Below are 27,968 nucleotides of genomic sequence, written 5' to 3'. Positions count from 1 at the left end.
GGTGAACCAAGGCCAAGTGGAATTGGGAACTTATATGAAAAACAGAAGAGAATGGTTGAAAGGCAATAAAATATGGGGGAGGATGAACTGAGTATGGTAGAAACGTTATTCTTGAAGCTTGGCAGAGGAAGGTCGAATGAGAAACTAAACAGCTGTGTACCAAGTGAGCATCTTCATTCTGTGTGCTCAAAAAGGCAGAAAAGGCGTTGCAAGAAAAAAAAGTGTCTTTTCTAATTACTTGGATGATAATGACAGAAAGAGTACATTTATTACTTTGCATACAGTAGCAGGCCAAGTGAAGAGTAACTTCAGAATTTCAAATGGCTTAGAGAAATTAGAAAAATAGCATGGAAGAAATAATACAGTAGGAAGAAACAAATGCAAAGGAGCATGCTTAGGCTAGATAGTTCCCTCTATCAGTGCTAAATTGCAATAATTACAGATAAAATATTTTTTTTATTTGAGATGATTCATAGTCTGAACATGAGTCAGTAACATGCTGTTGCAAAAAGAGTAATCATTCTGGGGTATTTGGTTAAAAGTTACGTATTTGAAAATGTCATGATGATTTCATTCTTCTGCACATTGCTTGTACTTGATCAGTATGAGGTATCTCATTTAAGGAGTTTAAGCCTGTGAGAAAGTCTTTTAGGGGAAAATACAATATTTCTTTATACTCCAGGGGAATAATAAAGGCATGATTACAGTCTGCAAGTATGGAAAGGGTTGCTAAAGGGCATACACAAAGGTCATCGATTTCCAAACTGTTGATAATCAGGAGCTAAAGGGTTGTGACAAAAGACGTTCAAATTAAGAAAACTACCCTCCTGAAACATCATGACAGACAGGACTGTTATGGAGAGTTATAGAGTTTCCCCAACCCCCCTTCCTAACTCCTCCTTTTCTGTAGGCTAAATAACACCTGTTACCTCTGGCAGTCACAAGGCTTGTTCTCCAGACATGTCCCTGCTTTGATTTTCTTCACTTTTTTTTTTTTTTTTTTTTTTTGTATAAAATTGGAGTGCATGGGAGCTGAACTAAATGCACATGAACAATCTGAGTTTTGATATTTGCAGGTACTTACAGAATTTACTGTTTCCAGAGTGTCAATGGTAATGATGACGTACATATTTATCTTGTGCTGCCATCTATGGAAAGACAGTGTGGACAGTTTTTAAGGTTCCATGCATCTACATAATGATTTTATCCAGCTTGAAGGCCTCTTAATGAACCTAAAAGAATGATTACCGATAGAATGAGTAACATCTGGTATTGTCAGATTTCACATTTGCCATGGCTGTGGTCTTAGTGGTTTTGACAGTTTCTTGATAGTATTTCATTTTGGCTATTTCACACAAATTGAAGAATTACAATTAAAAGCCTTACAGCGCAAAAAAGTAAAACCTCTTAACCTACAAACTCTAATTCTCACATGTGATGCTTGTAATGATTTTCATATCTCATGTTTAAAGCTGCTCATTACTGTTCTGAGTGGCAACTAATATGTGTTTAAATGTATATTTGTAAATGTACGATCACGCGTTTTGTCTAGCATCACTTCTTTACCCTTTGTAATGTCACTGAGAGCTGGACTGTTCTGAAAGTTATGGTCATTTCCAAGATCAGAGACAGTTGCTGTCTGGGCACCCTGTTCCAGTGTTACCACTTTAAGAGTAAGAAGTTTTTCTTAGGTTCAGATGGAATTTGTTGACATTCAGTTTATGCCTATTTTCTGTTGTCCTCTCACTGAACACCACTAGGAAGTTTCCACCTTAGTAGTCTTTTCTCTTCCTTCAGGCATTTAATAGGCACTGATAATACTTCTCCTCACCTTTTTTGTACCAAGCCTCCTCCAGGATGGACAGTCACAACTCTCAGCCTCTTCAAAGACTTCAAATGCTCTTTGCAGGGTTGCAAAGGGTTGCTCTTTGAAACCCTTCACTGGACTCCCTAAGGGTATACTCATGTCTGTTCTACTGGGGAACTCAGAGCTGCTGGCGCTGTTTTTCTGAAGCAGCCCAAGATGTTGTTAGCTGTGCTATATGGTTTAGAGACTTGTGGTAGCAGTGGTAGTGGGAGGATGGTTGGACTAGATGATCTTGCAGGTCGTTTCCAACCTTGCAATTCTATGATTTTATGATTCTGTGCCAGGATCATTTTCACTAATTGACTTATTCAGGTCTCATTTGAAATTCTGAGCGACCTTATATATACAGCCTAAAAAGAGTTTCCTGCTCTCTTCTAAATTGTGGAATTTCCTCTTTCCAAGTTGAAGCAGCTTGCCGCAAAATAAATTATGTTTCATGATGCTTTAGACTGTTGTCCAAAAGATCTGTCCATTGAAACCGAAACGTTTGCCTGAAATGTCTCTTGCAAGATTGAGAAATATTTCAAAATTGAGCCATTTTTTAGGTATAGGCTTATTTTGGTAATTGCTTTCCATTTAATTTGAAGTTCTGTCGCAGATGGAAATGACTACACTGTTTGCATCGCTCCTAAGAGGGAAGCAGGAATGTATTTACTGATACAGCGATTTAACAAAGTAGACAGTGACTTAAGAGAATTCAGAATGGTTGGATACACTTGGTATTAGCAACATAGGGTTAAACATGCAGGAGGCTGTTCTGTTGAATTATGAGCTTCTCTTTTGCTTTCTAGAGATCTTGAACCACAGAGGTCAGGAGCCTAAGTGCAGCTGAATCCACACCTCGTCCCAGGCTTGGTCAGTGGTTTTATGTCTGCAAGATTACATGTACACAATCAAAGATACAATCTTAGAAAAACTAGCCAAGACTTTTTGAGTGTCTGCATCAGCAAGGCATGGCCACAAGTGTAAGGGATTCTCTACAGGAGTAACCTCAAGAGACGTCCCTACTGAAGGGGGATCCTGTAATGGAGAGCTCAGGGGGCTTTTGGGCTGCTCCGCTTTCGTGAGTAAGGTGCTAGACTCATAGTATCTAGCACATGCCCATTTGTCCGCAAGAATAAGATCTTGCGTGTGACATTGAGGCTGAAGGAGGATGTTGGGAGCAGAGTGGGAGCACACTGTCATAACTTGATTACTAATTGTCAAGATAGCTAGATAGATGTCTAGCTGGAACATATTTTACATCTGCTGCATTAGTTTTGAGGTAAAGACAGCTTAACAGGTAAAGCAAAAGCCACACATGGAACTCCAGGAGAACAAGGAATCTGTTTGCTACTTCCAAACTGGAAGGCAGATGTTCAGCCATTTCTAAACAAGCAGGGCTAATTTGCCTAACAGTTTCTTGATCAGACAAAAATCATGGCTCTATGTCCCCCATTTCTTCCTTCTTTTCCCCACCTTTTATTGCTGAGCACAGTGCCATGTAGTATGAAACATCCCTTTGGTCAACTGTCCTCATTCTGTGTCCCCCCAGTTCCCGTTGCACTACTAGCTCCTTGTTATCTTGGTATTGTGAGAAACAGAGAAGCACTTGGCTCTGTGCAGAGCTGCTCAGCAACTTCGGTGTGCTCTCTCTGCTGTCTTTGTCACAAAACCAAAGCATAGCATCATACAAGCCTCTGCAGAAAAATAAATGAACTTTATCTATGCATGTTATAATGTGGATTGATGCAAACTTTTTCCCTTGCTGTAAGTTTTCTTTACATTTTTAGGCTATTGCAGTATTCAAATGAATAAGATAAGTGTAACTGCAGTATTCCTTCTGAATAATCATCTAGTCTCAGTCTGAATCTGCTAACAATTTGAGTGTCCTCTATTTTCTGTGGCACTTCATTTTCGTTGTTAGTTATTGTAATTTTTGGGGCTGATTATTTATTAAAGTTGACCCAAAGAATGATAAAAGATGTATTAAAGGAAGTTCTTTGTCTATTGTTACTCATTTTAAATAATACTTGAAACGATAAAGAAATACTGGAAGATGAGAGAAGTGCTGGTGTGTCAGTGCTTGATAGAAGAGGATAGGTCAATGAAGACAATAATGGATTAGACTGTCACAACTTGATTAAATGAGTGGAATATTAATGGAAAATTATATTGATAATTAAATGACAGAATAAACTTCATTCAGATTATGGGTTTGCTTTATTACAGTTACTGCTGCAGTATAATTTAATATTATGTAAGCTAGCTACTTAAAATAAGTCCTGTTCAAACTTGAAGACTGTTCAGTGTAAGCTAAATAGCTGCTTCATGAGGAACTTAGGAACTTTTCTTCCTTAGAAAGTTCAAATTAGAAGCAGTCTTCAGGAATGGTGATCTTCAGTAAATATTTATAAGAACTATCTAGCAAGTCAATAACTATCTTTGGGAAATAATGTTAAATCACGGTAAAATTTGATTTCAACTTGAAAGTGGTAAAATGATAAATAGTAAAGAATTTATTTGCTGTTATCCAGTTATGTGATAAATTATGTCCACAGTCAAAAAAAAAAATAAAAAAAAAGCAAGTCAGATTTTCAGAACTGAAGCACAGAAATCCAGGGAAGCTACCACTGTTTGTCCTGTGGAGTTAGACAAGCAGAGAAAGACTTAATATAGAGAAACATAATTCCTAGTGACTGGAGCCTAAAGCTTTACTAATTCAGACTGGAAACAAAGTACAAAAAACAGTAACCTTTGAAACAATCATAGAAAGTGGTGGGTTAATTTAAGAGCTAATAAAATTTAAATTGCATGCCTTTTTGTGCGATACTCTGTATTTAAATACAAGTGATTGGTCTTAGAATTGGTTAGCTGAGGGAAATACAAAGTCTCCCATTAACAGGAAATAATTCTGATCAATTATATCATTCTATCTGGCCTGAAACTCGAAACCTTCCATGCAAAAACTATAAATCTTTGGAGATGCTTTTTATTATATTAGGTAGCATCTCCAGTCTCCGCTTGTCTGCTGCTTCCATCAACACACACTTGAGTTTGGTAGTGCTTGGCTGATCTTTGCCAACAGAGTCTGCAGCTACAGTAAGACAGACCTCCTAGTAGAAGTTTATTCAAGCTGGTAGAAAATGTAATGTTTTCCACAAAATAAGCCAAGAACTTCATTGTTTTTGCTTGGAATGATTGGTAAAGTTTTTTAGCTCTTGTTTGGAATGGCTACTGTTAGGACAGCGTGTTTAAACTTGAGGCTAACACAAACCATTTCTTACAGCTGCTCAACTTCACTGTGAATGTGCACAGGTGTAATTTCCAAGCAGCACCACAGGTTCGTAATGCCTGGCTAGGATATAGCTCTACTAAAAGGAGCTAGAGAACCTTTTGGACAGCTGTCTGTGCATGGCTAGAACTGTACCTCTGTGGCAATGAGAGCAAATTGACTAATCTCCTGTACCAGTAGGAGCATACCTCAGGTATACCTTGTTGCCAGCAGGAACAGGGCAGTGATTGTCCCCCTGTACTCAGCTCTGGTGAGGCCACACCTCGAGTGCTGTGTCCAGTTTTGGGGCCCTCATTGCAAGAAAGACATTGAGGCCCTGGAGTGGTTTCAAAGAAGGGCAGCAAAGCTGGTGAGGGGTCTGGAGCACAGGGCTTATGAGGAGTGGCTGAAGGAGCTGGGGTTGTTCAGTCTGGAGAAGAGGAGGCTCAGGGGAGACCGCATTGCTCCCCATAACTACCTGAAGGGAGTTGTAGTGAGCCTACAGAGGGTTGGCCTCTTCTCTTGTGTAACTGGTGATAGGACTAGAAGGAATGGCTTCAAGCTGCGCCAGGGGAGATTTAGGCTGGACATTAGGAAATACTACTTCTCTGTAAGAGTGGTCAGGCAGTGGAATGGGCTGCCCAGGGAGGTGGTGGAGTCACCAACCCTGGAGGTGTTCAAGGAACAATTGGATTTTGTGTTGAGGGATATGGGTTAGTAAGAGCTATTGGTGAGAGTGGATGGTTGGACTGGATGGTCTTGTAGGTCTTTTCTAACCTTGGTGATTCTGTGCTTCATCTTGTTTGTCTCCTCAGTTCAAGACAGATGTGAAATTGTAGATATAGCAGGTGGCCTCCAGGATGATTAGAGAACTTGGCATTTGAAGAATGGTTCAAGTATGTTCAGCAGAGAGAAGAGTTGAAATGATTTCCTCAGTCATCCAATTTCTAGAAGGTATTTATGGTGAAGAAGTTATCTTTTTAAGTTTCTTTTTCATAAGGATGTATGGTGAGACAGGAAACTTCATCTGGATGTAAGGACAAGAAAATCTATTGGAAATATTTAACATTAGAATAAGTTCTGCAGAGGAGCAGTGGAGTCTCCCTTACTGGAAATAGCAAAGGCTTATCTTGGCATTATGCTGGATTACCTGATGAATAGGCCATGCTTGTGACTGAAGGTTGTTGCAGATGATTTCTAGAGATCTTTTCCAAACCACTCTGCTCCATAATGCCATGATTGATTCTGGGCAGATACAGAAAGCTTGGAGGCAAGGCAATAGCAGGGCTATCTAGAGAAGTCTGATTGTACTTACTAAAGTAGGCAATTAGTAGAATATTTTTCCACATTTTTCTGAAGTTTATACAAGATGCATGTCTACTTGCCTTGCTTTATCTTGGTCCTTTTTGTTATTTTGTAGTAGAAAGCAAAAGAAAGCTGCTGATCAGAATTTTAAGATGAAGTTGTTCTTAAATTATGGACTAAATGAATGATATGTTTATATTATTCATATCATTTATTTATAATGTAATGTGGTGCTGGTAAGTGATAATCCCACAGAACCAAATTTGTAGACTTCATGTGTTTCACAGGGCTATTTGCTTTGCATGATAGGTGGTTGAAATGAAGCAGTACTCCTCTGTTCAGTTAGCCAGAAAATATATGCTGCTTCTAAGATTGAGGAGCAGACAAAGAAATATGAGGTACAGTATTACTAAAGCTGAAAAACGCCAAAAAGGGGAGAAATCTCTTGTGGTGGAAGAAATGGTGGGCAGAGCTGTAGGGTAGATCCACTGAGGCAGACAGTGCTGCAAAGAAGAGGTATATACACTGTGAGAATCTGGGGTATCTGATACCAAAGCAGTGGGTCTTGATGATAAAATGACGTCTTCAGTAGCCTTACATGCTTATTTCTTTTGTGTATGATTTAATTTGGAATAGCTTCCTTTGGTCTTAGATACTGCTGTATTTTTGTTAGAAGCAGAATAGTCTGGGTGATGTTAATTCTTTGCATGTGCACCTTTTGGGAGGAGATAAAGAGGTGTGTCCCAGAAAGCTGGAGGCACCCCTTACTCTTCCCTAGGCTCTTCTTGCGCCCCCTCTCAGCTGAGAGTCTTCACAAGGATTAAAAATACTTTGCTGTGTGCTAGGATCTGGGCTAACAGCCTGTGTTCAATGGATCTTCAGCTACTTTGTCATTTGTCTTTTCAAGAGTCTTCAATTAGTGGCACGTAGCTCTTTTGAAAGTCAAACTATTAAGAGCAGAGTTAGGGACGGGGAGAGAAAGTTAAAGTACTAGATACATACATACCTAGGCAGCTTTTGATGGTAGCCAAAGCAGAAATGATTTCCCGGGAATTTTCTAGTCTCTCCCTCTTTGTCTGTAGTGGTCCTGCAAATTACTTTGGTGTCTCTCCTAAGAGAAGGCTCTTTTAATAGTCTTAGAGTTTTTCTGTTTTTAGAGGCCTTTTTCCCTTCCCAGCTGACCCATGGGATTGCTTGAGAGAAGCTGACATTAAAAAAAAGATTAAAAATTCTGGCTTTGTCCTCTAACTACTTAGTATGTACAGAGATGAGGCTGTTGAGAGTCAGTATTCTCCACCCCATCTTTCAAGCCAGAATTCTGTTAAAACCAGCAGTCTAAGGCAATCATCTTAAAAATTCATCCAAGACAGTTTTCTTTTTTATAAACTGTCACAGGGCAATTATGAAGTAATATTGTGCCAATATTACTTATCCTTGCAATGTACACTGTGAGAAAATATGATTCTGTAATTAAAAGACCATTTCGCACACAACTGTTTGCCAAATTTGTGTTTCTTCAACATTTCTATTTGTCCCCATTGCTTGATATGTAGTCCTGTGTACTGTGGAACAACACAATGCAAATCTTATACTGCATATAACATTACTATGTATTACACGGATTTTTTTTGAGGCTTTAATTGCAGAGCAGTAGTTCTTCATCAACACAGATTCCTTGAATTTTCCTTATCATCTATTGTGTGTAGAGGATTCTTGGTGGCATTTTTGTGGTAGATGATAGTAGAAAAGGGATCATGAAATTGATGCCCTTCTCAGCGGCAAAGACTCATCTGGTGTGCTGAGCTTGAAAAAAGTAGGGAAGATTCTTCAAAGTTTTAAAACTGGAATCTTGCAATCCCTGGTTCTGCGCATTGAAGTGGATTGAACGCCCAGAAAATGAAAGAAGTACAGGAAGAAATTATCTGAGAACATGTTGTTTGAATGGAATTGAGTCGTGTTAAGAGCACATTCTTTCCTTCAGCAGAATTATCCTAGGCACCATTCTTGTGTCTCTGCTGCAGGATTGCTTTTTCTGTCTCCAAAATTACTTGCATGATTCAGTAGACACTACCCATCTGCCTCTTCCAAAGAAATGGGGTTTTCTACACACTTAAAATATATGGAAGATCAGTGCTTTAGAGAGTACCGTGTTAAGCATTTGATGTTGCTGCTGCAGAAAATTCTTAGATGCTCATTTTGAACCTTTTGCTGGTTAATGATAAGACCATCATGTAAGTCTCTCAGAGGCTATGTTGAGGCTGTGCTTCCTGTTTTTGTATCCTTTTAACATGTTTATTTGATCTACAGGCATATGGTTATGGAAGTCGTTTTCAACATTTCAAGAATGTTAAACTAGAATAATTAGAATTTCAGCACATGAAGCCATGTTGCTTGACATGATAGGGGCATTAATGCATATAGCTCATAGTAAAATGCCTACTAAGCTTAAGGGGTAAATAACATTAGAAGGTAGATCGTGTGGAAATACATCAAACTCTAGTGGCAGCTGCAGTCTTGTACTTTATCAGCAAATCCCACCACCATTTGTTAGAATGTGAAGATATACCAAGATTCAGGGACTTGGGATTCTTGCCAATTTATTTGTACTCAAGTGGTAAAAGATCCTGCTCTTCTAACATTTATTTCTCTCCTCCTGTGTGTCCCCCTCTGGTTTTCTGCAACTGTACAGAGTGTGCTCTAGGCAAATAGGTAAATTTTCTGGAAATTCTGATAAGTCTTAATAAGTCTGTAATAAATGTGTGCAAAAAGCAAGTTTTATTTGTGCAGATCTGGGCAGGCTCTAAGGGGAGAAGGAAGAGGCACACACTGCATGCTAAACTGATCCTCTGGCAAAGTTTCTGATCTCTGCAACATGGAGATGCCATAGCTGCTCATTAACAGCAAAACTGAGTAAAAGATACTGCTTCTGAACCTTCTTCATATACAAGATGCTGACATTTTAGCTGAACCTACTCAAAACCATTTAGTCTGAAGCAGATTGGAAATAATTGTCCTTCAGAGCTAAAGTGTGGGAAATGTGTAAGAAAATAAGGTCTTTATAAGTAGAAGAAAGTGAAGTATAACATTAATTGAAGCAATGTTATTGATGTTGAATATCATGTCCTATAAGCAGGGATAAAATAGAATTAGACAAACAAAAAACCAACTACAGATTACAAAGTGTATTTTGTGCTTTTTCTGAGCCTGTACAGAGAAAGAAATAACCCAGCTGTCATCCAAATATCTATTTCAAGTAAAACTGGGTTCAGCAGGAACACTGCACTAGTCTAATCCCTACTCATCCTTTCCTTAAAATGTCGGTTTACAAAAAGCAAGACTAATTCAGCTGTCTTCTAATAAAGCACTGTAACCAGGCATTCTGGTAACTCATATTCAGATAAACTATACGGATTTTTGCTTCCTGATAGTGCCAGTGTTTTCTTCTGTGGTGCACTTGTAATGGGTTAGCATTGCAATTATTTATGTCCTTTGCGTGGAATATTTGTACCACAAAACATTGACTTTATTTCAACTATCGCTAGTGTAGAGGGCAAAATCTTATACAAAGTTTTAGGTTTTTTGTTTGTTGTTTGTTTGTTTTGTGTTTTTTTTTGGTTGGTTGGTTTTTTTGCTGCATTTCTAGCTGGAAAAAAAAAAGTGTCTAAAAATCTTTTTATCTGCATTTGTTTCAGAGTCAGAATACAGTAGAACATATACTCTGATACTGCTCGTTTTCAAATCAAGCACTGTCAAGATCCAGGTTTCTGGTACTACTTCACTAAAAAGATCATGAAATACGTGTACATATTACCATAATGTGCAAAAGTCTGTTTTGTTTTTGAAACTCAGTGATCATTTGTGAATCCGCCAGTTGTATTAATAGGAGTCTAGTGAAAATGCTTCCTGTCCCATGCGAAGCCAAAATATTTATGATGCCAAATGATATTCAGTATTGCTAGACATTGAGATTGAAGAATATGTGTAATATATTTTCTGATAGATCACTGAAGTTTGATTGCAAAGGCAAGACACTTGGAAAATAATGTAAGTTCTCATGGAAACAATAACTGTTGTCTTTAGGTCATGTGCTTGTCTTAGCTACTGGAACAAACAAATAGAAGATGTTTTATAAAGGGATCATCTAATTAGCTGCACTGAGTAAGTATTCAGGGAACTCTGTAATGTTTCCACTGTTTGTTTCTGGACCATCAGACTCCAGCTCATTCAACATCTATTTGTGAAAGAAAGGAAATCCAGCCCTCTCATCCAATTTCTTCTGTTTGTCATTTAAACTAATATCAGTGAGTGTTTCAATTGAATTCTTGCAAACAATACATAAAATTCTGTGTGCTTGTTTCATTCTCATTTTAATATCAAGTCCTCCCTCCAGTGGCTGCTGTAACAGTTTTTTTTTACTTTGACAAAAAGAACTAGAAATTCTATTCCGAAGTTAAATTGAGGTTTATTTATTTATAATTGGTGCTTCTAAATTTAATAGTGAGCCTGTAAGTTATCTGGTCTTTCCTTAGTGACCAGATCTCCATGGGTTACCAGGTATATATTGGAAGAACAAAAATGGCTGAAATACTTTGTCACTGATTGATTTTTCAGAGTAATTAATGGGGATTATTTTATGAAGGTGTATCTGTGTGGATAAATTCTGTATTACTTAAGCTGTTGAATAACATGTTTTTAAACACTTGTTTGTGACTTGTGGCTGCATTAACTGAACTATATTCAATTATGAATTTTCAGATGTCCTGTAAGGAGGACTACCGAAGGATAACTTTCACCTGACTTATCACAAATCAGTGTCACTGTCACTTTCTGGCAATTTCAGTAAATGTAATTGGAATGATTTCATTTGTTTTCTAATGTGATTAACTGGAATGTATATGTTTTTATGCTGCAAATATACAGACTGATGATGGGCAAGGTATTCTATCTGATCATCTTGTCAGTGAACTACTTGGAAGCATCTGAGAAACGTAGTTCAAAAAATTCATGCATGCTAATCAATGTTCGAGCCATTTTAATATTTATATTGAATATGTTATATGCCAGAAAATAGAAAAAATATAGCTGTGGCTTTCCTGTCCTTTTTATTCATTACTTGTGTTGTCACTGCTAGCATGATAAAGTGTTAGCTACAAGATGGCCATTTTAACTTAATCGTGTAGAGTTGTACCATTTTATTTTATTGTTTTTAAAGTGCATAGTCGAAGTAGAAGTTTCCTGGTAGAATTATGTTTATAAGAGACTTGGACAGTGCATTTTCATTTCACAGCAGCTTTGTTGGAACCACCAAGCATGGCATCAAAGTCTAACCTCGGCCAAACTTTTAGAATAGATTGTTAAACTGTCTTGAACAGCAACTTAAAAAAAAAAAATCTCCTTAGTTAATAAATGTCCGCTTCTTATGTTATTTTATTCCTTAATCTACAAGAAAACGTTTTGGGTAATATTTCTCTAATTTAATGTAATAATTTCTGTGAAGAAAAGACACTTTCATCCTCTGCTACTCTGTCCTTACCAAGTTGTTGTTGTTGTTTTGTTTTTGTTTTTCTCTGTTATTCCTACAATGAACTACTTAAAAAACATTTTGGAATTCTTTATGGTTGCAACTCTCAGGGAGTCATTAGAACAGTGGGTAAATCGTATTGCTTTTTGTTTAAAAGTTGCAGGTTGCTGCAGGGATGCAGTTCATGCAGGTTTGCCCATGATGAAGTACAGATTGTGGAAAAGAGTTAAACAAATTGTTCATGACTGACAGATGAAACGACTAAAAGGATGAAGGAAAAAAAGAACTCAATGCATAGAAGTCTTTTTATTGAAAAGGGAGAAGCAATGGTTGTGATTTGGTAGTTTGCTCCCTTGGTGTCAGAATCAAGATGAAAGGGATTGCAGATTTGAATGTCTGGGTTGCCTTTTGTGCATTAGGAAAAAATTTAGACGCCCATTTTGTATGGATACTGACACCTAGTCTGTACCTGGACATTTACTGGATAAATTTCAGTGGAGATAATGGTTTTGAGCTATATACTCCTTATTATAATTTTAGTAAAAACTGAAAGCTATAAGATACAGCACGGATAATTAAATCTAAGTAATTGAAGTAGAAAAATCTGCAGAGATTTTGGAAGTTCTGTTAATTATGTTTGGTTTTGTTTGTATTTTCTACTGTGGCCTTTCAAGTGTTGTGCTTCTCCAAAAAGCTAATCATTTACTGATCTTGTTTTAAATTTGCAATAAATGACTGTTGAATAAATCAACGTCCCTTCAGTATTAGGGCGAAGTTGGTATTTGTTCTTGTGAATTTGAATCTTTGACCCCACATGATAGAGTTTGTGTTACAGTACATTGTGAAACTTCTAAATCTGTGATAGGGTGATGACACTCTACTGTGTCCAGTATACATTTTGAAGAAGAGGAAAAAGTCTATTTAAATTTTACTTCGTATGCTGGTTCTTATACTCAGGGAAGCTTTGTTTTTGAAACAAGTCCTGTTTTATGTGCAGTTCTGTTTATATATGTGTTGAGAAATAAGATCCCTTAAAGTCAAATTTGTTAATGTTTAACTTGTTGGTTTTCAGATTGTCATTTGAAGATAGATGCACTTATATTTTAGTATTTTAAATCTGCTGACAGCTTGGGTAATGATGGCTCAACTCCAGCAAGGAGTCCCTGATGAAAAAGAAAAGACTACTGCATTAAAGGGTATGAATACTTTTGCCTTCTTTTCACGTATACAGAATTTTCAGAAACAGTTATTAATATTAAGGAATGGAAAGTACTTTGATCTTGCTGTGGGTTAGAATCTTGGAATTGCAGTACTGGACGAGACGATTAGACTGTGTGTGTAATGTCCATTTTCAATAGTTTTATAAGATGATTTAAAAATAATGGTCTGTGGTAAGCAGTAGCAGAGTAAGAAATCCATTAATTTTATAATTTTCATAATTATCCTTTGGTACTTTTGTGATCTTATTTTCTGGAAGGTATAATTTAATTTTTGTGCCACTTATGTTTTAGAATTAACTATCCGTATTACAGCTTTTAAAAATCCCTTTAACTCTGGTATGTTAGCAGGAAAACCATTTTCAGGACATTTATATCTGTACTGATTTTAAAGAATTTTCTTTGTATTTTATGTTTAGGAACAAAAATCACACAACCTAAGTGATTTATGTAGTAGATTTCATAAGGGGAAGAATAAATGCAATAGATGACATTTTTAGAGAATGGACTTGCACAGCTATGTTATTAGAAATATATCTTCTGTTATACAGTGATAGAAGATAGTGTTTCTTAATTTAGAATTGTGTATTTGAGAAAGGCTTGGTGACAACCTGTGTGTTACTTATTCAAATCTGTACTAATTTTGTTGAACATATGCTCAGGAAATTTTACTTAATGTTTGGAAAAGTAAAACCTCAATTTTAAACTTGACATTAATTTGATTGTCTATTAAGGATTATTACACGAGAATCAGAGAGTCAGGGAATGGCTTAGACTGGAGGAGACATTAAGGATAATCTAGTTCCAACTCGCTGCTGTGGGCAGGAGTGACAGCTGCTTTATCTGGCTGCCCAGGATCCCATCCAGCTAGGTGTGGAACATCTCCAAGGATGGGGCATCTACAGTTTCTCTGGGCAGCCAGTGCCACACCACCTTTTGAGTAAAAAAAATGCCTCCTAACATCTAACATAAATCCCATCTCTTTTAGTTTAAAGCTATTCCCCTTAAGTGCCTTAAGAAATGACTAATAATTAAAAATTTAAACTTAGTGGGAGGTGTGATTTTCTTCATGTGACCTGGTGAACTCCTACTAAGCTATAGAAAGGAGGACCCCTGCAAATCACTCAAATTTGAACTCTGTTGAACCAGACTGTAATTGAATTTGAGAGTGAAAGAACGATTGATCAGATCTTGAAAGAATCTAAGAATTTGCTAGCACACTTTTAGCTAGTTGTGAGAGGAAAAATGGCACAGGAAGGTGAGTGGTTCAGTGTTTGGACCACTGGCCAATTGAAGTCTTCCTGTGAGGCTCAGATTGTAGATGTAAATCAAGAGCTGCTTTAAATACTGAAGATACGCTTCACGTATGTCATTTACAAGGGCTGCTCTGAAAGTAATGCCTCCTAGTTTTTTATGTTGACCATGATGTCAGAGGTGAACGTTGGTGGTATGATAGTAGTGATTGAACCTTCCTATTGATATTGCTTTACATGTTGTTGCCATGTGACAGATGGCAGCAGAAGGGCAGTATAGTAAAACAGTGTCTGGCTTTGAAGGGCTTATGGAGCAAAGAAGTGTCACTGAATTGCTCCATGCTGAAAAAATGGCACTCACTGGCATTCATTAACATTTGCTGAATGTTGATGGAGTCCAAGTTGTGGATGTGAGCACAGTGAGGTGCTGGATTGTGTGTTTCAGCAGCAGAAAAATGACATGAAAGATGAGCAGTGTTTCTGTTGGCCACACACAACTGTCACACTGTGAAATGAAGCTTGATAGCTCATCTGCACAAGTCAGTGGACTATAAGCAAGGAACTTTGTACAGAGCTGAGTATTGGCTGCAGTTCATTGTAAACAATGGAATACTGCAAAGTTTGCACAATGTGCATCCCAGGAATGCTCACACAAGAACAGAAAGGACAAAGTTTGTCAGTACCTATTGAACCCAGATCATAGAATCATAGAATGGCCTGGGTTGAAAAGGACCTCCAGAATCATCTAGTTTCAATCCCCCTGCTGCAGAGTCTCCAGCCACTAGACCAGGCTGACCAGAGCCATATGCAGCCTGGGGATGAAGGAATCCACATGAGACTGAAAGTGGCAGGTTCCTGGAACACATCATTACCAGTGTCAAGATGCAACACTAAAATAAAGGCTTCAACTTCCAGAATCATACCTGAGAAGAAGACAACCGTTCTCTTCCAATATGACCATGTAAGGCCCTGTACCAGTTTGAAGACTGTAGAGCACGTCATCAATTTTGGCTGGACTGACCCACCACACCTACTGTATAGGACAAATAGGCACCTTCTGACTTCCAACTGTTTGGGGCATTGAAAGATGGACTGTATGGGCAACATTTTCCTGTCAGTGACGCCATTGTATCAGCTGTGAAACAGTGAGTCAACTTCACTGGAATAGATTTTTGAGTGGGGCTTGCAGGCTCTTGTCCATTACTGGCAAAAATGCATAGTTGCTGGTGATGACTATGTTGAAAAACGTGTTTCGTAGCTGAGAATTTGGTCTTATCAAATAATGTTATTGTGCTCTTTGTATCTATTGTAGTGTCTATGGAAATAAATAGGAGGCATTACTTTTCAGAGCAACCTATATTACACTGGTTTTGGTACTCAAGAGGTGAGTTCTTTACATATGGTAACTGACACTTTGTAAACATGTTTCCAATCAAGAAGACATGAAAATTCTGGTGCGTTTAAATTGTACAGGTGTGTCTGGAGTCTCTTCCCTAAGAACAGATAAAGTGCTACTGACTATTTTGGTTATCTTCACACTGTGAAAATACAGAGGAAGAAAGGGAGTGCTTTTTGTGCCCTGTAGCAAAAAAAAAAAAAAAAAAAAAAAAAAAAAAAAAAAAAAAAAAAAAAAAAAAAAAAAAAAAACTATTCGACTAAGTTACTGGTTTTTTTCTTCTTTATCATTTTGTTATTTGGTTGAGAACCAGAGTGACTTGCTAAGAACTTTCAAAGGACAATCCAGAAGAACAAGCTGAAGATTAATTATGTAAATGGAATGTTGAGGACTTCCTGTCCCATGGTAGATTTGATGAAACAGATTTGCTGAAAAAGTGAGCTGTGGTTTTTAAAAGCCGCATTTAGAAATCTCCTAGACAACCTCCAATTACTGTATAGCTATTTAGATACCACAGTGATGCTTAGGCACCACAATATGAGTTTGAAAGATTTTAGAGTTACAAGGATTCTCCAGCTTTACCCAGTAAAATAACTTAGGGAGGGAGGAGTTGGAAACAGTTTTATGGAGGCTGGAATGAATGTCAGATCAGCTGAAGACAGTTCCTTGGTTTGTTCACTTAGAATTCAGGACAGTTGAAGGCAGTTTTCATAGAATCATAGAATGGCTTGAGTTGAAAGGGACATTGAAGCCCCCCCAGTTCCAGCACCTGTGCCGTGGGCAGGGCTGCCCCCCACCAGCTCAGCTGCCCAGGGCCCCATCCAACCTGGCCTTCAGTGCCTCCAGAGATGGGGCACCACTGCTTCTCTGGGCAGCTGTGCCAGAGCCTCACCACCTTCTGAGTGAAAATTCTTCTAATGTTTAATTTAAATCTCCCCACTTTCATTTTATAGCTATTCTTCCTTGTCCTGTCACAATCAGATCTCACTAAAAGTTATTCCTCCTCCTGCTTATAAGCTCACCTTCAGTACTGAAGGCCACAGTGAGTTCTCCCTGGAGCTTTCTCCAGACTGAACAAACGCAACTTCCTTAACCTATCATTATAGGAGAGGTGGTCCAGCCCTCTGGTCATCCTTGTGGCCCTCCTTTGGACCCACTCTTAATACCTTTACATTATTCTTGTGCTAGAGGCCCTAGGCCTGGACTCAGTACTGCAGATAGAATCTCATAAGAGCAGAGCAGAGGGGGGACACATCCCTTGCCCTGTGTGTCAATGCTAGGCTTAGATAATGGGGTGACTTACAAGATCGTTACTGGCTGCAAGACTAATAAAAAAATAGTCATACAGAGCCTACTTAAATAATTATTTGGAGTTATTAAGAGATATAAGGGTGGTTAATGTCAAACAAAGCAAGTTTAAAGAAATGAGCCTTTCAAAACAGTTGTATTTTCTTTGAGACACGAATTTAGATGGTAAAGGTAATAAATAAATGTACTTAGAATTTTTAAGGCATTTCACTGATGATATTTGAAATTATATTCATAATAGTACAAAATCAGTGTAGCACATCTGAACTGAATATTTACATGGTTTTCAAAATCATGTATGGAAAAGTAGGGAAATACTTTTCAGTGAAACCTTGCTCAATTATTTTGTGCTGATATTTTATTAATCATCGTATTTTAATGATCAGAAAGTATGTTAAAAGGATAATATTTGTGTACATTATGAGCAGTGAGGAGATGATAGTACACCACTATTTTTATGCATTCATATCTTAGAAGTAAGCAAAAGATGTTCCTGTATTCTTGCTGCTGGTTAATTCTAAATCCTTAAATATAGAGTTGAAGTATGCAGGTTGGCTTTATTTTAGTGTTCTTTTATTAACGAATACAGGCTGTATCAGGATACATCATCTTAGAAAACAAGGAATCTGAAAGGAATGTACATATCATGGCTTGCTATTAAATTGGTGATTATTTTCTTTGCCTTGGGAATTATTAAAGGATCGTGGTCAAGAGAAGGATTCAGACTGCACAGTCTGTTGGGGAATGAAAAGGAAGGGTAACAAAGTGTTACAATTGCAGCTTGTAGATGGCTGTGAGACAGCGTGCATTTGATAATATGAGCTCTTCAAGCAGGGAATGTATCAATGCCATGATACTGAAACTGGATGAATTAATGGTAAAAATGTCATGCGTACTAGAAACCAGAGACAGATTTCTAACATTAAGTGTAACAAATCATTGAAACAAATCGTTGTGTCTTTGATGGTGTCTGTTTCTGGACATTTTTTGCTCAACATTAGAGATAGACAGGTAAATAAATAAATAAATTTGCTGTAGAGGAGGCGGAGGTATTGAAGCTGGAGGAAAATTTCCAATAATGAAGTTATATGTTTAGTATTGTGTGGGTTGTCCTTCTGTCTTTAAGAACTGGTAATCTTAATAAACTGATTTTTTTCAGCGATTATAACTAAATAAAGAAGACATAGCATGTATAATGTAATTTTTCTTTTCCTTTTTTAGATTTATTGTCTAGAATAGACTTGGATGAACTGATGAAAAAAGATGAGCCACCACTTGAATTTCCTGATACTCTGGAAGGATTTGAGTACACTTTTAATGAAAGTAAGTCATATATGCTATCCTTAAAATTATGTTGAGGGGTTATCAGCAGTTTAATTATACATTATAAATCATTACTAGAACTCTACAGTTTTCTTTTAAGAGTAAAATTTTAAGCTGTAGGATAACAGCCTTGTAAATCTACCTAAGTAATATATATATTTTTTTTTTATTTCATGAAACTACCATCAAATCTCTCAATTTCTACAATAGTGTACAACACATATATTTATAGTGACTGCCAAATGAGCAGTGTGATAGGCTGGCTCTTCTGTAGGTCATAGTTTTTAGTAGATTATTACATTACAGATAATTTCTGTGACTGAAAGTCAGATTAGCTAGCTGAATCTATATGTTAAATGAGCAGTAATATTTATGATTTCCAGTGCATACATTTTAAAATCCAGCTGAGAGATAAGCCACTGAGCTAAAGTAATACCAGACTTCAGGAAGAGAGCTCTTTCAAGATTGTTTGAAACCTGTAGGACAAATGGGGACATTTACAATTCTACTTCTTTGCAGTGTCTGTTCTGTGAACAGAGGAACTTTAGTTTCTAAATCTGCCTGTCTTACATCTTCCACTTTTAAAGGAAAAAAGAGCTTTCCTTTAAATGATAGTCATTTATGCAACACTTAGCTTTTTAATACCCTGATGGCTTTCACAGGAAGGTACTTAGAGACTAAAAGTGTCATGAAAGTGATGCTCTGTCTTTGATGGGAGGGGTTCAGCTCTGTCACTTTTCAGCTCCTTATTTTTAGATCTGCACAGTGTCTACTGTCTTCCTTACTGACTTCAGAGTTAATGGTTCATATATGGTTGATAAAAAGAGCTGAAATTTGAATTTTGGTGAATGATGTTCTAAAATAATGTTACTGAATATTCCATCACTAACTTTATGGGATGAGTGATTTCCAGAGAATGTAGCAGATACTGTTATGTACACTGCTGGTCAGTATGGTGAAAAAGATCTCTCTTTTGCTTTTATACAAGTGATAAACATGTTTGGTCTTATACTTTTTAATTATAAACATGTTGGGTTTCTTTTGTGATGGGAAAAATAGAGATTGAGAGGATCTTGAGAGGACAAGAGTACCAGAAAGACAAATAAATAAATAAATAAATAAATAAATATTCCAGCTTACTTATGGAGAGCACTATTTCATTTAGAATTGAACAGTATAATTGAAAAGTAACAAGCTGAAAATGAACAGCTGAGCGATGAGTCACAATGAAAATATAAAAATATTTTATATGTATATATAAAATGTAATATTTTATATAATATATAAAAATAAAAATATGAATACCCAAGACAGGGATGTGACATTGGGTAGAAATATTTCCTTGGAGACTAGTGCATGGAAAATGAACTGGAGATCAGGTAAGACAGATTTAAAAAAAATGCCAAATAAACAGACTTACAGGCAGAAATCTTAAGAGGTATTAGCCCTTAAATATATATTTAAAACACCAGGAATCAACATTCAAAAGTTTTGAAAATGTATGAACTGATTTAGCAGTTTAAAAACATTTATTGTTAAATCTTATTTTCGTTGCGTAGACATTTCAGCTTTCTAGGATATACTTGCTTTTTTTTTTAAAAAAAAAAAAACATTTCTCTGATTCTCCGCAATTTTATGATGCTCTGAGATAACTTGAGGTTTTTCCTAATCAGCTGAAATACTGCTTGTAAGATAACGTTTCTGCAACTTGTTTCCTGATTGGCTGCCATTTTATTCCTGTTATTTCAACCCAGTCAAAGTCTTTATTTGTGGTCAGATGTGCTACTGAATTTTTTCTATAAAGAAGGACAATTGCAGAAAGTTACACTGGAATGTACAATTTCGAAGTAGTTTTGCTGTGGTTGAGGATTCTGCTTTGTTCTGGTGTTATGATTTCAGTGTATTCTAATGAAGATTTCCTACTTGTTGGTACTGTGTCAGGAATACAGATCCTTACCTTACATGTGGACAAGGGCGTTTTTTTTTTGTTTGTTTTTTGAGTTTTTTTCAGATTAACAGAAATGTTTTATGGCCACATACTTTAGCACAGGAAGTTCCACACCAGTATGCAAAGGAACTTCTTCGCAGTGAGGGTGATGGAGCACTGGAACAGGCTGCCCAGGGAGGTTGTGGATTCTCTGTCTCTGGAGATACTGAAGATCCACCTGGGCACCTACCTGTGCAGCCTGCTGTAGGGGCCTGCTTTGCAGGGGGTTGGTCCCCATGATCATTAGGGTCCCTTTAAACTCCGACAATGTTGTGGTTCAGTGATATGTTAATTTTGAAAATAAGTGTTTTCTTTCCAGTCATTAGTCCAATTTGTTCTCACACTTCTTTGGAAAATATGACTGGTTTTGAGGTAGGCAGTTTGTAGCTACAATTTGATCACCTAGCTGATGTAGCTGACCAGTATTTGATCTGTAAATGTTTATATTTCACTCCTCATCCATAGCAGGTTGAGTCTTAATATTTCTTACAAAACACTGTGACACTTGATACCTGCATGTAATTTCACTGTCATCACTTGTATTTAGCTAAATAAACAATACTATATATCTTTGGATTGGATTCTACGAATACATAGGCAGGAGGAGACTGGACAAGGAAGGTGTTCCCCCTCTGATGAAAGGTAATGGGGAGCTGGCTTCCTCAGACATACCAAAAAAAACCAGAAGGAATTCATAATATCCAGATTTTTAAATACGAGACTTCTGAAATTGTCAGCAGTGTAGTGTATTTTATTTTTAGTGAAGAAGTACTCTAAAATGTAGTGATATTGTTTCTTTTTCAGAAGGGCAGTTAAGACATGCAAAAACTGGGGAACCATTTGTATTTAACTATCGTGAAGATTTGCATAGATGGAACCAGAAGCGCTATGAAGCTCTTGGAGAGGTATGTAAACTGCATATGTATGTAAAATGCAGTGTATCTGCATGTATGCATATAAGTATTAGTGTATTTGTTTTTATTGTTTTTCTCTATAGAACGATGCTTTTAATTATAATTTTTTAAGAAATATCTAGTGAGGATGCAGTCATTTAACAAAAGCTATTTCAGAATTAGTTGCCTGCTAATGCAATGGTAATATTCACTTTTACTGTGTGGCTTAAGATGCAAGTTAGAGTACAATTTGACTTCAGTATGTGTTCAATCTAGAACATCGGTGTGATTAAGCAAATCAGAAAATATTATGTTATGCCGTTATTTATCTTTCTTCTCCTTCAGGTGAACCAGTGAGTGCAAAACTGGTGCACTGTCATTTCTAACTAAGGATGAATTGGTTGGTCTTCTCTCATTTCTAGGAGATACTGAAAGCCTCTAGATGAAGTAGAGTGTTGAAGCTTGATTAATTAACAAAATATGTGGCTATTTACTAGATATTTTGATGCTACTAGTATTTCCTTGGGCTTTCTGTAGAGGTAGTGTGAGTGTACTAGACATAAAAACAACAGAGCATATACAGTTACTCTTCAGTGTGAAAATGACTCCAGTTTCTACCAATTCATTTGGTAATGTTTTAGGAGTTTTAATACCAGTTTGAGAAGAACAGATGAAATTGTCAGTTCTCAGACAGTGCAAAACAGTGTGTTGAACAGTCATAACCTCTAAGCCCAATGGAAAGAACAGTTTCAGCTGTCCTCTAAAGCTAGCATTGCTACTTACATTGAACACCTTGCTTAATTCAGGCCACAGTGGCCAGTTTCATCTTCTCATGTAGGGCTCCATGCAGCAGCCTTCCACCTCTGACACTTTCCTGCAATATGACAGGAACCTGAATTGAACAAGGCATGTTGCTTACCATTCTCTGGAAGTTCCTCTGTATCCCCAGTTCAAAAAACTGTAGGAGTCAACCTTGACTCTCTACTGCTGCTTTCTGTTGTAGGCGTCAACTGGGGCCATTCTTGCCAGATGTAAACAATGTTTTTTACATCTTGTCCTGCCCCGACTGGCCCAAAACCTACTTCATGAACTATCTTTGAAAAGGCTGTGCTAGGACTTGCAAGGAAAAGAGGAAAGTATACAGTGGTAGCAGGGCTGTGTAGTCTGGGAGGAATACAGGGCTGTTGTCTGTGTGTATAGATAGGATTAGGAAAGCCAAGGCACAGATGGAGCTGAACTTGGCAAGGGATGTGAAAGATAACATGAAGGGGTTCTACAGATATATAGGCAGGAGATTGGCCAAGGAGAATGTTCCCCCTGTGATGAAAGGTAATGGGGAGCTGGCTTCCTCAGATGTAGAAAAAGCTGAGGTACTCAGTGAGTGCTTTATCTCAGTCTTCTTGGGTGGTCAGGCTTCCCATATCTGCCAGGACCCTGAGCCTCTAGGTCAGGGTGTGGGGAGCGGATTCTGTCCCACTGTAACAGTAGAACATGTCCAAGACCTCCTCATGAAATTGAATGTATGTAAGTAAGTCCTAGAGTTCTGAGAGAGATGGCTGATGTCATTGCTCTCCATCATAATTGAAAAATCATGGCTGTCCCATAAAGTCCTGGATGACTGGAAGAAGGGAAACCATACTCCCATTTTTAAGAAAGGGAGAAAGGAAGACCTGGGGAACTACAGGCCGGTGAGCCTCACCTCTGTGCCTGAGAAGACTGTGGGGCATACCCTCCTAGAAGCTATGATAAGGCACATACAAGACAAAGAGATGATCTGAGATGGCCAGCACAGTTTCACCAAGGACAGATCATGCCTGACCAGTCTGATGGCCTTCTATGACGGAGTGACAGCATCATGGATGGGGGAGGGGTAACAGATGTCATCTTCCAGGATTTCTGCAAGGCCTTTGACGTGGTCCCTCACCACATCCTTCTCTGTAAATTGGAGAGGTGTGGATTTGAAGGATGGCCTGTTCGGTGGATTAAGCACTGATTGGGTCATCACAGCCAAAGGGTTGTGATTAATGGTTCTATATCAGAGTGGAGGCCCTCAGAGCTCAGTCTTGGGACCAGTGCTCTTCAACATCATCAGTGACACAGACGATGTCATCAAGTGCACCCTCAGCAAATTTGCAGATGCCACCAAGCTCAGTGGTGCAGTAGATAAGTGGAGAGAAGGGAAGCCATCCAGAGGGACAGAGATGGCAGAGAAGGACTTGGAGGTCCTAGTAGGCAAGAAGCTGAGCATGAGCCAGCAGTGTGCGCTTGCAGCCTGGAAAGCCAGCTGTGTTCTGGACTGTGTTAAAAGAGGAGTGGCCAGCAAGGAGAGGGAGGTGATTGTCCCCCTCTGCTCAGCTCTTGTGAGGCCCCATCTGCAGTACTGCAACCAGGCCTGCAGCCCCCAGTACAAGAAAGACATGGAGCTCTTGGAACAGGTCCAGAGGAGGGCCACTAAGATGATCAGTGGGCTGGAGTGCCTTTTCTATGAAGAAGGGTTGAGGTTCCTCTGCTATGTTGCTCCACAGTATATTGATGTCATCAATATACTGCTGAATGTCATCAATACACTGTCTGAATCAGCCCACTGCAATTGGTGGGACTGTGTTTCCGTCCCTAAGATATTCAATTCCAGGTGTACTCAATAACCCTCCAAGTAAAAGCAAACTGTGGTCTGCACTGCCTGATACCAGTTGTGAATTACCATTTGACTGCCTTTGACTCCAGTTTGTATTGAAGCTCTAGCATGTCTGGCACATCAGCGCTCTGTAGTGGTGTGACTTCATTCAAGCCACGGTAGTACACTGTTATCCTCTGCTCTCCAGTGGTCTTTTGTGCTGGCTTAATGGGATTGTTAAAGGATAAATGAGTCTTGCTAATTAATCCTTGGCTTTCCAATTGATGAATCAGCTTATGGAGGGGAATTAGATTGATTGGTGTGATATTTCTGCCTGTGCACTACTGTGGTAGCAATGAGTATGCAGCACACCAGTGTCCACTAGAATCTCATACTCCTGTGGTTCTGATGTTCAAATCCACACTAAACCTGATAGTCCCTCTACCTGGCTGGAGGCAAGACCCCTCTAGTCCTGTTTATTTTATTCATCACAAACTTGTCACAAATGCAAACTAAAAGGTTCACTTCCAACCTCAGAGATAGGATCAGACCATCTTCTCTGTCCTGGAGACTGCCCACTGGAAGTTGGAGCAGCCATTTCCCTGGAAAGAATCCCCTTTCTCAATTGTTCTTCCTTGCAAGTCTCTTATCTGTGACGTGATTTTTCCATCCCACTTTCTCAGACCTTCTCCATAGCCATGCAGGTAAACTGCAGGGTGCCTCGCAGCATGTACCCAGTATGTCCCCTCCTTAGGGCAGAGGAGTACTTCCTTCTAGTAGTCGAGATACTGGGCTATAACAGGTAGGGAGTAAGACGTATTGTCTTTGAATTGCTGGAACTTCCCATTGTCTTCACAGCTGAGACACAGGTCCACAGGGAGAAAGAGAAATCTTCTTTATATTGATGAAGTAGGCTAGCTACTTCAATCACTGTTAGTTTTTCATTATCTTTTAAGTCCATTGCTGTGAGTGCTCTGGCATACAGTGATACTACATTTTATACAAATTTTTGCAATATAGATCATGGGCGCCTGTTGTCATTTTGCAATAAATGATCTTCATCCATGTCAATATTATACATCACCTCCAGCACAAGTAATCCCCTCAGGTACTGGATGTCTTTCTCTACGTGGTCTACTTACTTGGGAAACGTACCAGATCTTCCTTGAAAGGATATCTTTCCTTCATGGCGGAAAACAGTAACTTTCATAGGATGAAGGCTTATGTTCCTTTTCCAACTGCTTTGCCAATAGCCTCTTCCCTAAAAGGGGATCCTAGCTGCCTGGATTCACTGCCCACTGAGTGCAGGCTATTGGACTTGTTATCCCGGCATTGGAGCAACTAGTTGACAGTATGCTCATTGGGTTATATCTGAAGAATTTTTTGTGTATCTTGCGCTCACTGAGAGTTGGGGATCAGGTGTTTTTGAGTTCTGACTCCTCTTCCTCCTCCTCCCATCCTCGAGATGGCCCTGATTCATCCTCATCATCTTCTATCCTAGTTCTAGCAGGAGTTTCTGACCTTACTAAGGAAGCTGACTTATACAGCTTTTGTGTGTGTGTGTGTGGATGACTGATACTGCCAAAGATTCTTTCTTTGATTGAATTGCAGGACCTGTTGCAGGTGTTGAAGCAACCACGGAGTCTTCTGCAGGAGTTAGTGTAACCATAAGGTCTGTTGTACTGATATCAGATCCAAAGACCTCTTTCCCTTTAAGGTGCTTGATAGTGTAGAGCAAGGCTTGGTAGGCATAACCCTCGTCCCAACATGCTGCAGTGATTTGTGCCTCTCTAGAATTGCCCTGGAGACAACATACCTTTTCCAGATATTTCACTGGGTTTGAACAGTGTTTCTTTGTACAGGAAAAAGATAACCTCAGTCCAGCCCCAAGAAAACGTAAACAGTTCAAAATAATCATATATAGTAAGTCGTGTGGCTCTATGAAGTGTTTTTGAAAGATCTCTCTTTGCTATTGCTGGATGCTTGTTCGTCATACAAGCCAGAAGTGTTCAAATGCTTCATCATCTGTTTTTTGGCACAATGAGCGTTTATATAGCTATCTAAGAATTCAGGGGATACTGACAGACAAAACCCATGGTTGGGCAGAAGTCTGTCATTGGTTTATATGCACAAAATCTTCTCTTATGCCATGGATTGGTGCGTCAGTTATGCAGATGTTGAATAGAACTGAAGTATATTACCCTATGATTCACCATTTTGTAGTCTAAGCAAGATATGTTCAGCAAACTGTGGTGGCTTAAGAAGGAGCAGCTCATATTCTTCATAAGGTGATGTAGTAAAATGTGACCTTAGGGCTTTCCTTTGAAACATCATCCATCCTCTGGCTTTAGGAATTCTCTCACATGTACTTGTGGCTGAATATTTATGTGGAAGAACATAAAAAGAGAAGAGAAAGTAGCTAGACTTCAGACAAAACATTCTGTGTATTCAATTCTTACATTTATTGAAAATAAATTATTTTTTAATGAATTGAATGTATACTTTATATTTGTTTTTCATATTATTCCTATTTTTATATAAACAATGTGGCCGTTGTTCCCATACTTAGTTTGGTCATTGTTTGCTGGCTTTCTCATTTTTAAGACTATTTACTTACTCTGCTCAAGGCTTTTTTTTTTTATTGTAGATATACAATGTGGACTCCTTTTACTGCATATTACTCATTTAAAGAGTGGATATAGCCTCGTGGCCTCGTGTTGCAGCATCATTCTCATTTTCTTGGAACATTAATAAATTTCCATTTGGTAATCCATGATTTTTTGCTGTTAAAATCGTGAATACACTGCCTGTGATGTTCTGCCATTACACTGGTTGTATGGAAATTGATTCTTCACAAATTAAAATGGTTCGTCAACATCTCCACTTCTTAGATCTCTTTATTCTTCATTCATTGATCTATTATTTCAGGCACACAATTTGTTCTGCAGCCTCTTGATATGTGCTTCTAAAAGAGAGTTTAGCGAGCTGTTCATAATTTTCTGATTCTGGTTCAGTCATTGCGATTGCTGCATTGAATTCTGTGGAGAGGCCTCTCCATTCGCTTTTTAAAAATTAAAACGGCAACAGAAGTGCACAGAACGTTGTGCTGCAGCTGCTTCTAACTGCCGATTAATCCAAATGGCAAGTTTGAAGTAGGATTGAAAACAGTTTTGTGACAACAGTTTAATTGTTGCACACGTACTGTTCCAGTTCAAGGTTGAGTTGTCAGGTTATTTTTGTTTTGTTTTGCTTTTTTCAATTTGAGAAGCAGTTATTGATATTTGAATTCTGGATTATTATCTGAATTAGACTTGTGCAAGAAGACATACATTGTACATTGACCAGGTAATTGTATTCATTGTTCTACACTTTTTATTAATAATATGGCTGCAAAAGTCACCAGCAGTCAGTTCCTGCTTGATCATGACATCAGAATTAGCTGAAATAATAAATACTACTAGAATTTATTGCTGGGATGTCACCTTCCATTTTGCCAGTCGCACAGAGTATGTTGATAACAAGATTTCACTTGATAAAGATTATGCGAATGTTCTCCTTCCACAATCATACAGATATCAGGTTATCCCTAGCATTAAGAGACAGTTCCTACTTATCACCCTGTGTAACTGTTAGGTCTAGCACTGGGTAATTATAGTTTGGTGGTTGCTTAAAGACTGTTTAACATTTGAGATATTTTTGTGAGTGTCATAACTAATGAAGAGATATTTGCTTGTACTTGCGGCTTATATGTCAAAGATTTTGATGTGGATGATATCATATCTCTGGATATGTGAATATCATATCCCTGCTGTGGTGTTATTCAGGGACTATATGCAGTCTCTCATCATTGTTGTCTGTCTGACAATATCTGTATATAGCAGATGAATGTGTTCATTTTATTACCTTTACCACATCATAGTACAAGAAAATACCTTATATTTATGTAAAGCTGATATAGAAAGCAAACAAATAGAACACCTAAGACAGAAATTGCTTATGAATTTTGTGTATGATAAGCTACAGATAATTTT

General features: G+C 38.1%; 1 protein-coding gene across 1 annotated transcript in view; it reads left to right on the top strand.

The window, feature by feature from the left end:
• Positions 1–13,036: 13,036 nt before the first annotated feature.
• The window catches only part of ARB2A (ARB2 cotranscriptional regulator A), a gene marked incomplete at both ends in the record, with an annotated part of 234,916 nt that continues 219,984 nt past the window's right edge, over positions 13,037–27,968 (top strand). The window contains 3 exons of the mRNA XM_079548659.1: positions 13,037–13,142; positions 18,342–18,443; positions 21,235–21,335. Of these exons, the coding sequence (XP_079404785.1) occupies positions 13,037–13,142; positions 18,342–18,443; positions 21,235–21,335 (309 nt within the window). The remainder of the gene's footprint in view (positions 13,143–18,341; positions 18,444–21,234; positions 21,336–27,968) is intronic.

This window comes from Tetrao urogallus (assembly GCF_951394365.1).
Source record: "Tetrao urogallus genome assembly, chromosome: Z".
Taxonomy (NCBI): Eukaryota; Metazoa; Chordata; class Aves; order Galliformes; family Phasianidae; genus Tetrao; species Tetrao urogallus.
This window is presented reverse-complemented; position numbering and strand designations above follow the sequence as displayed.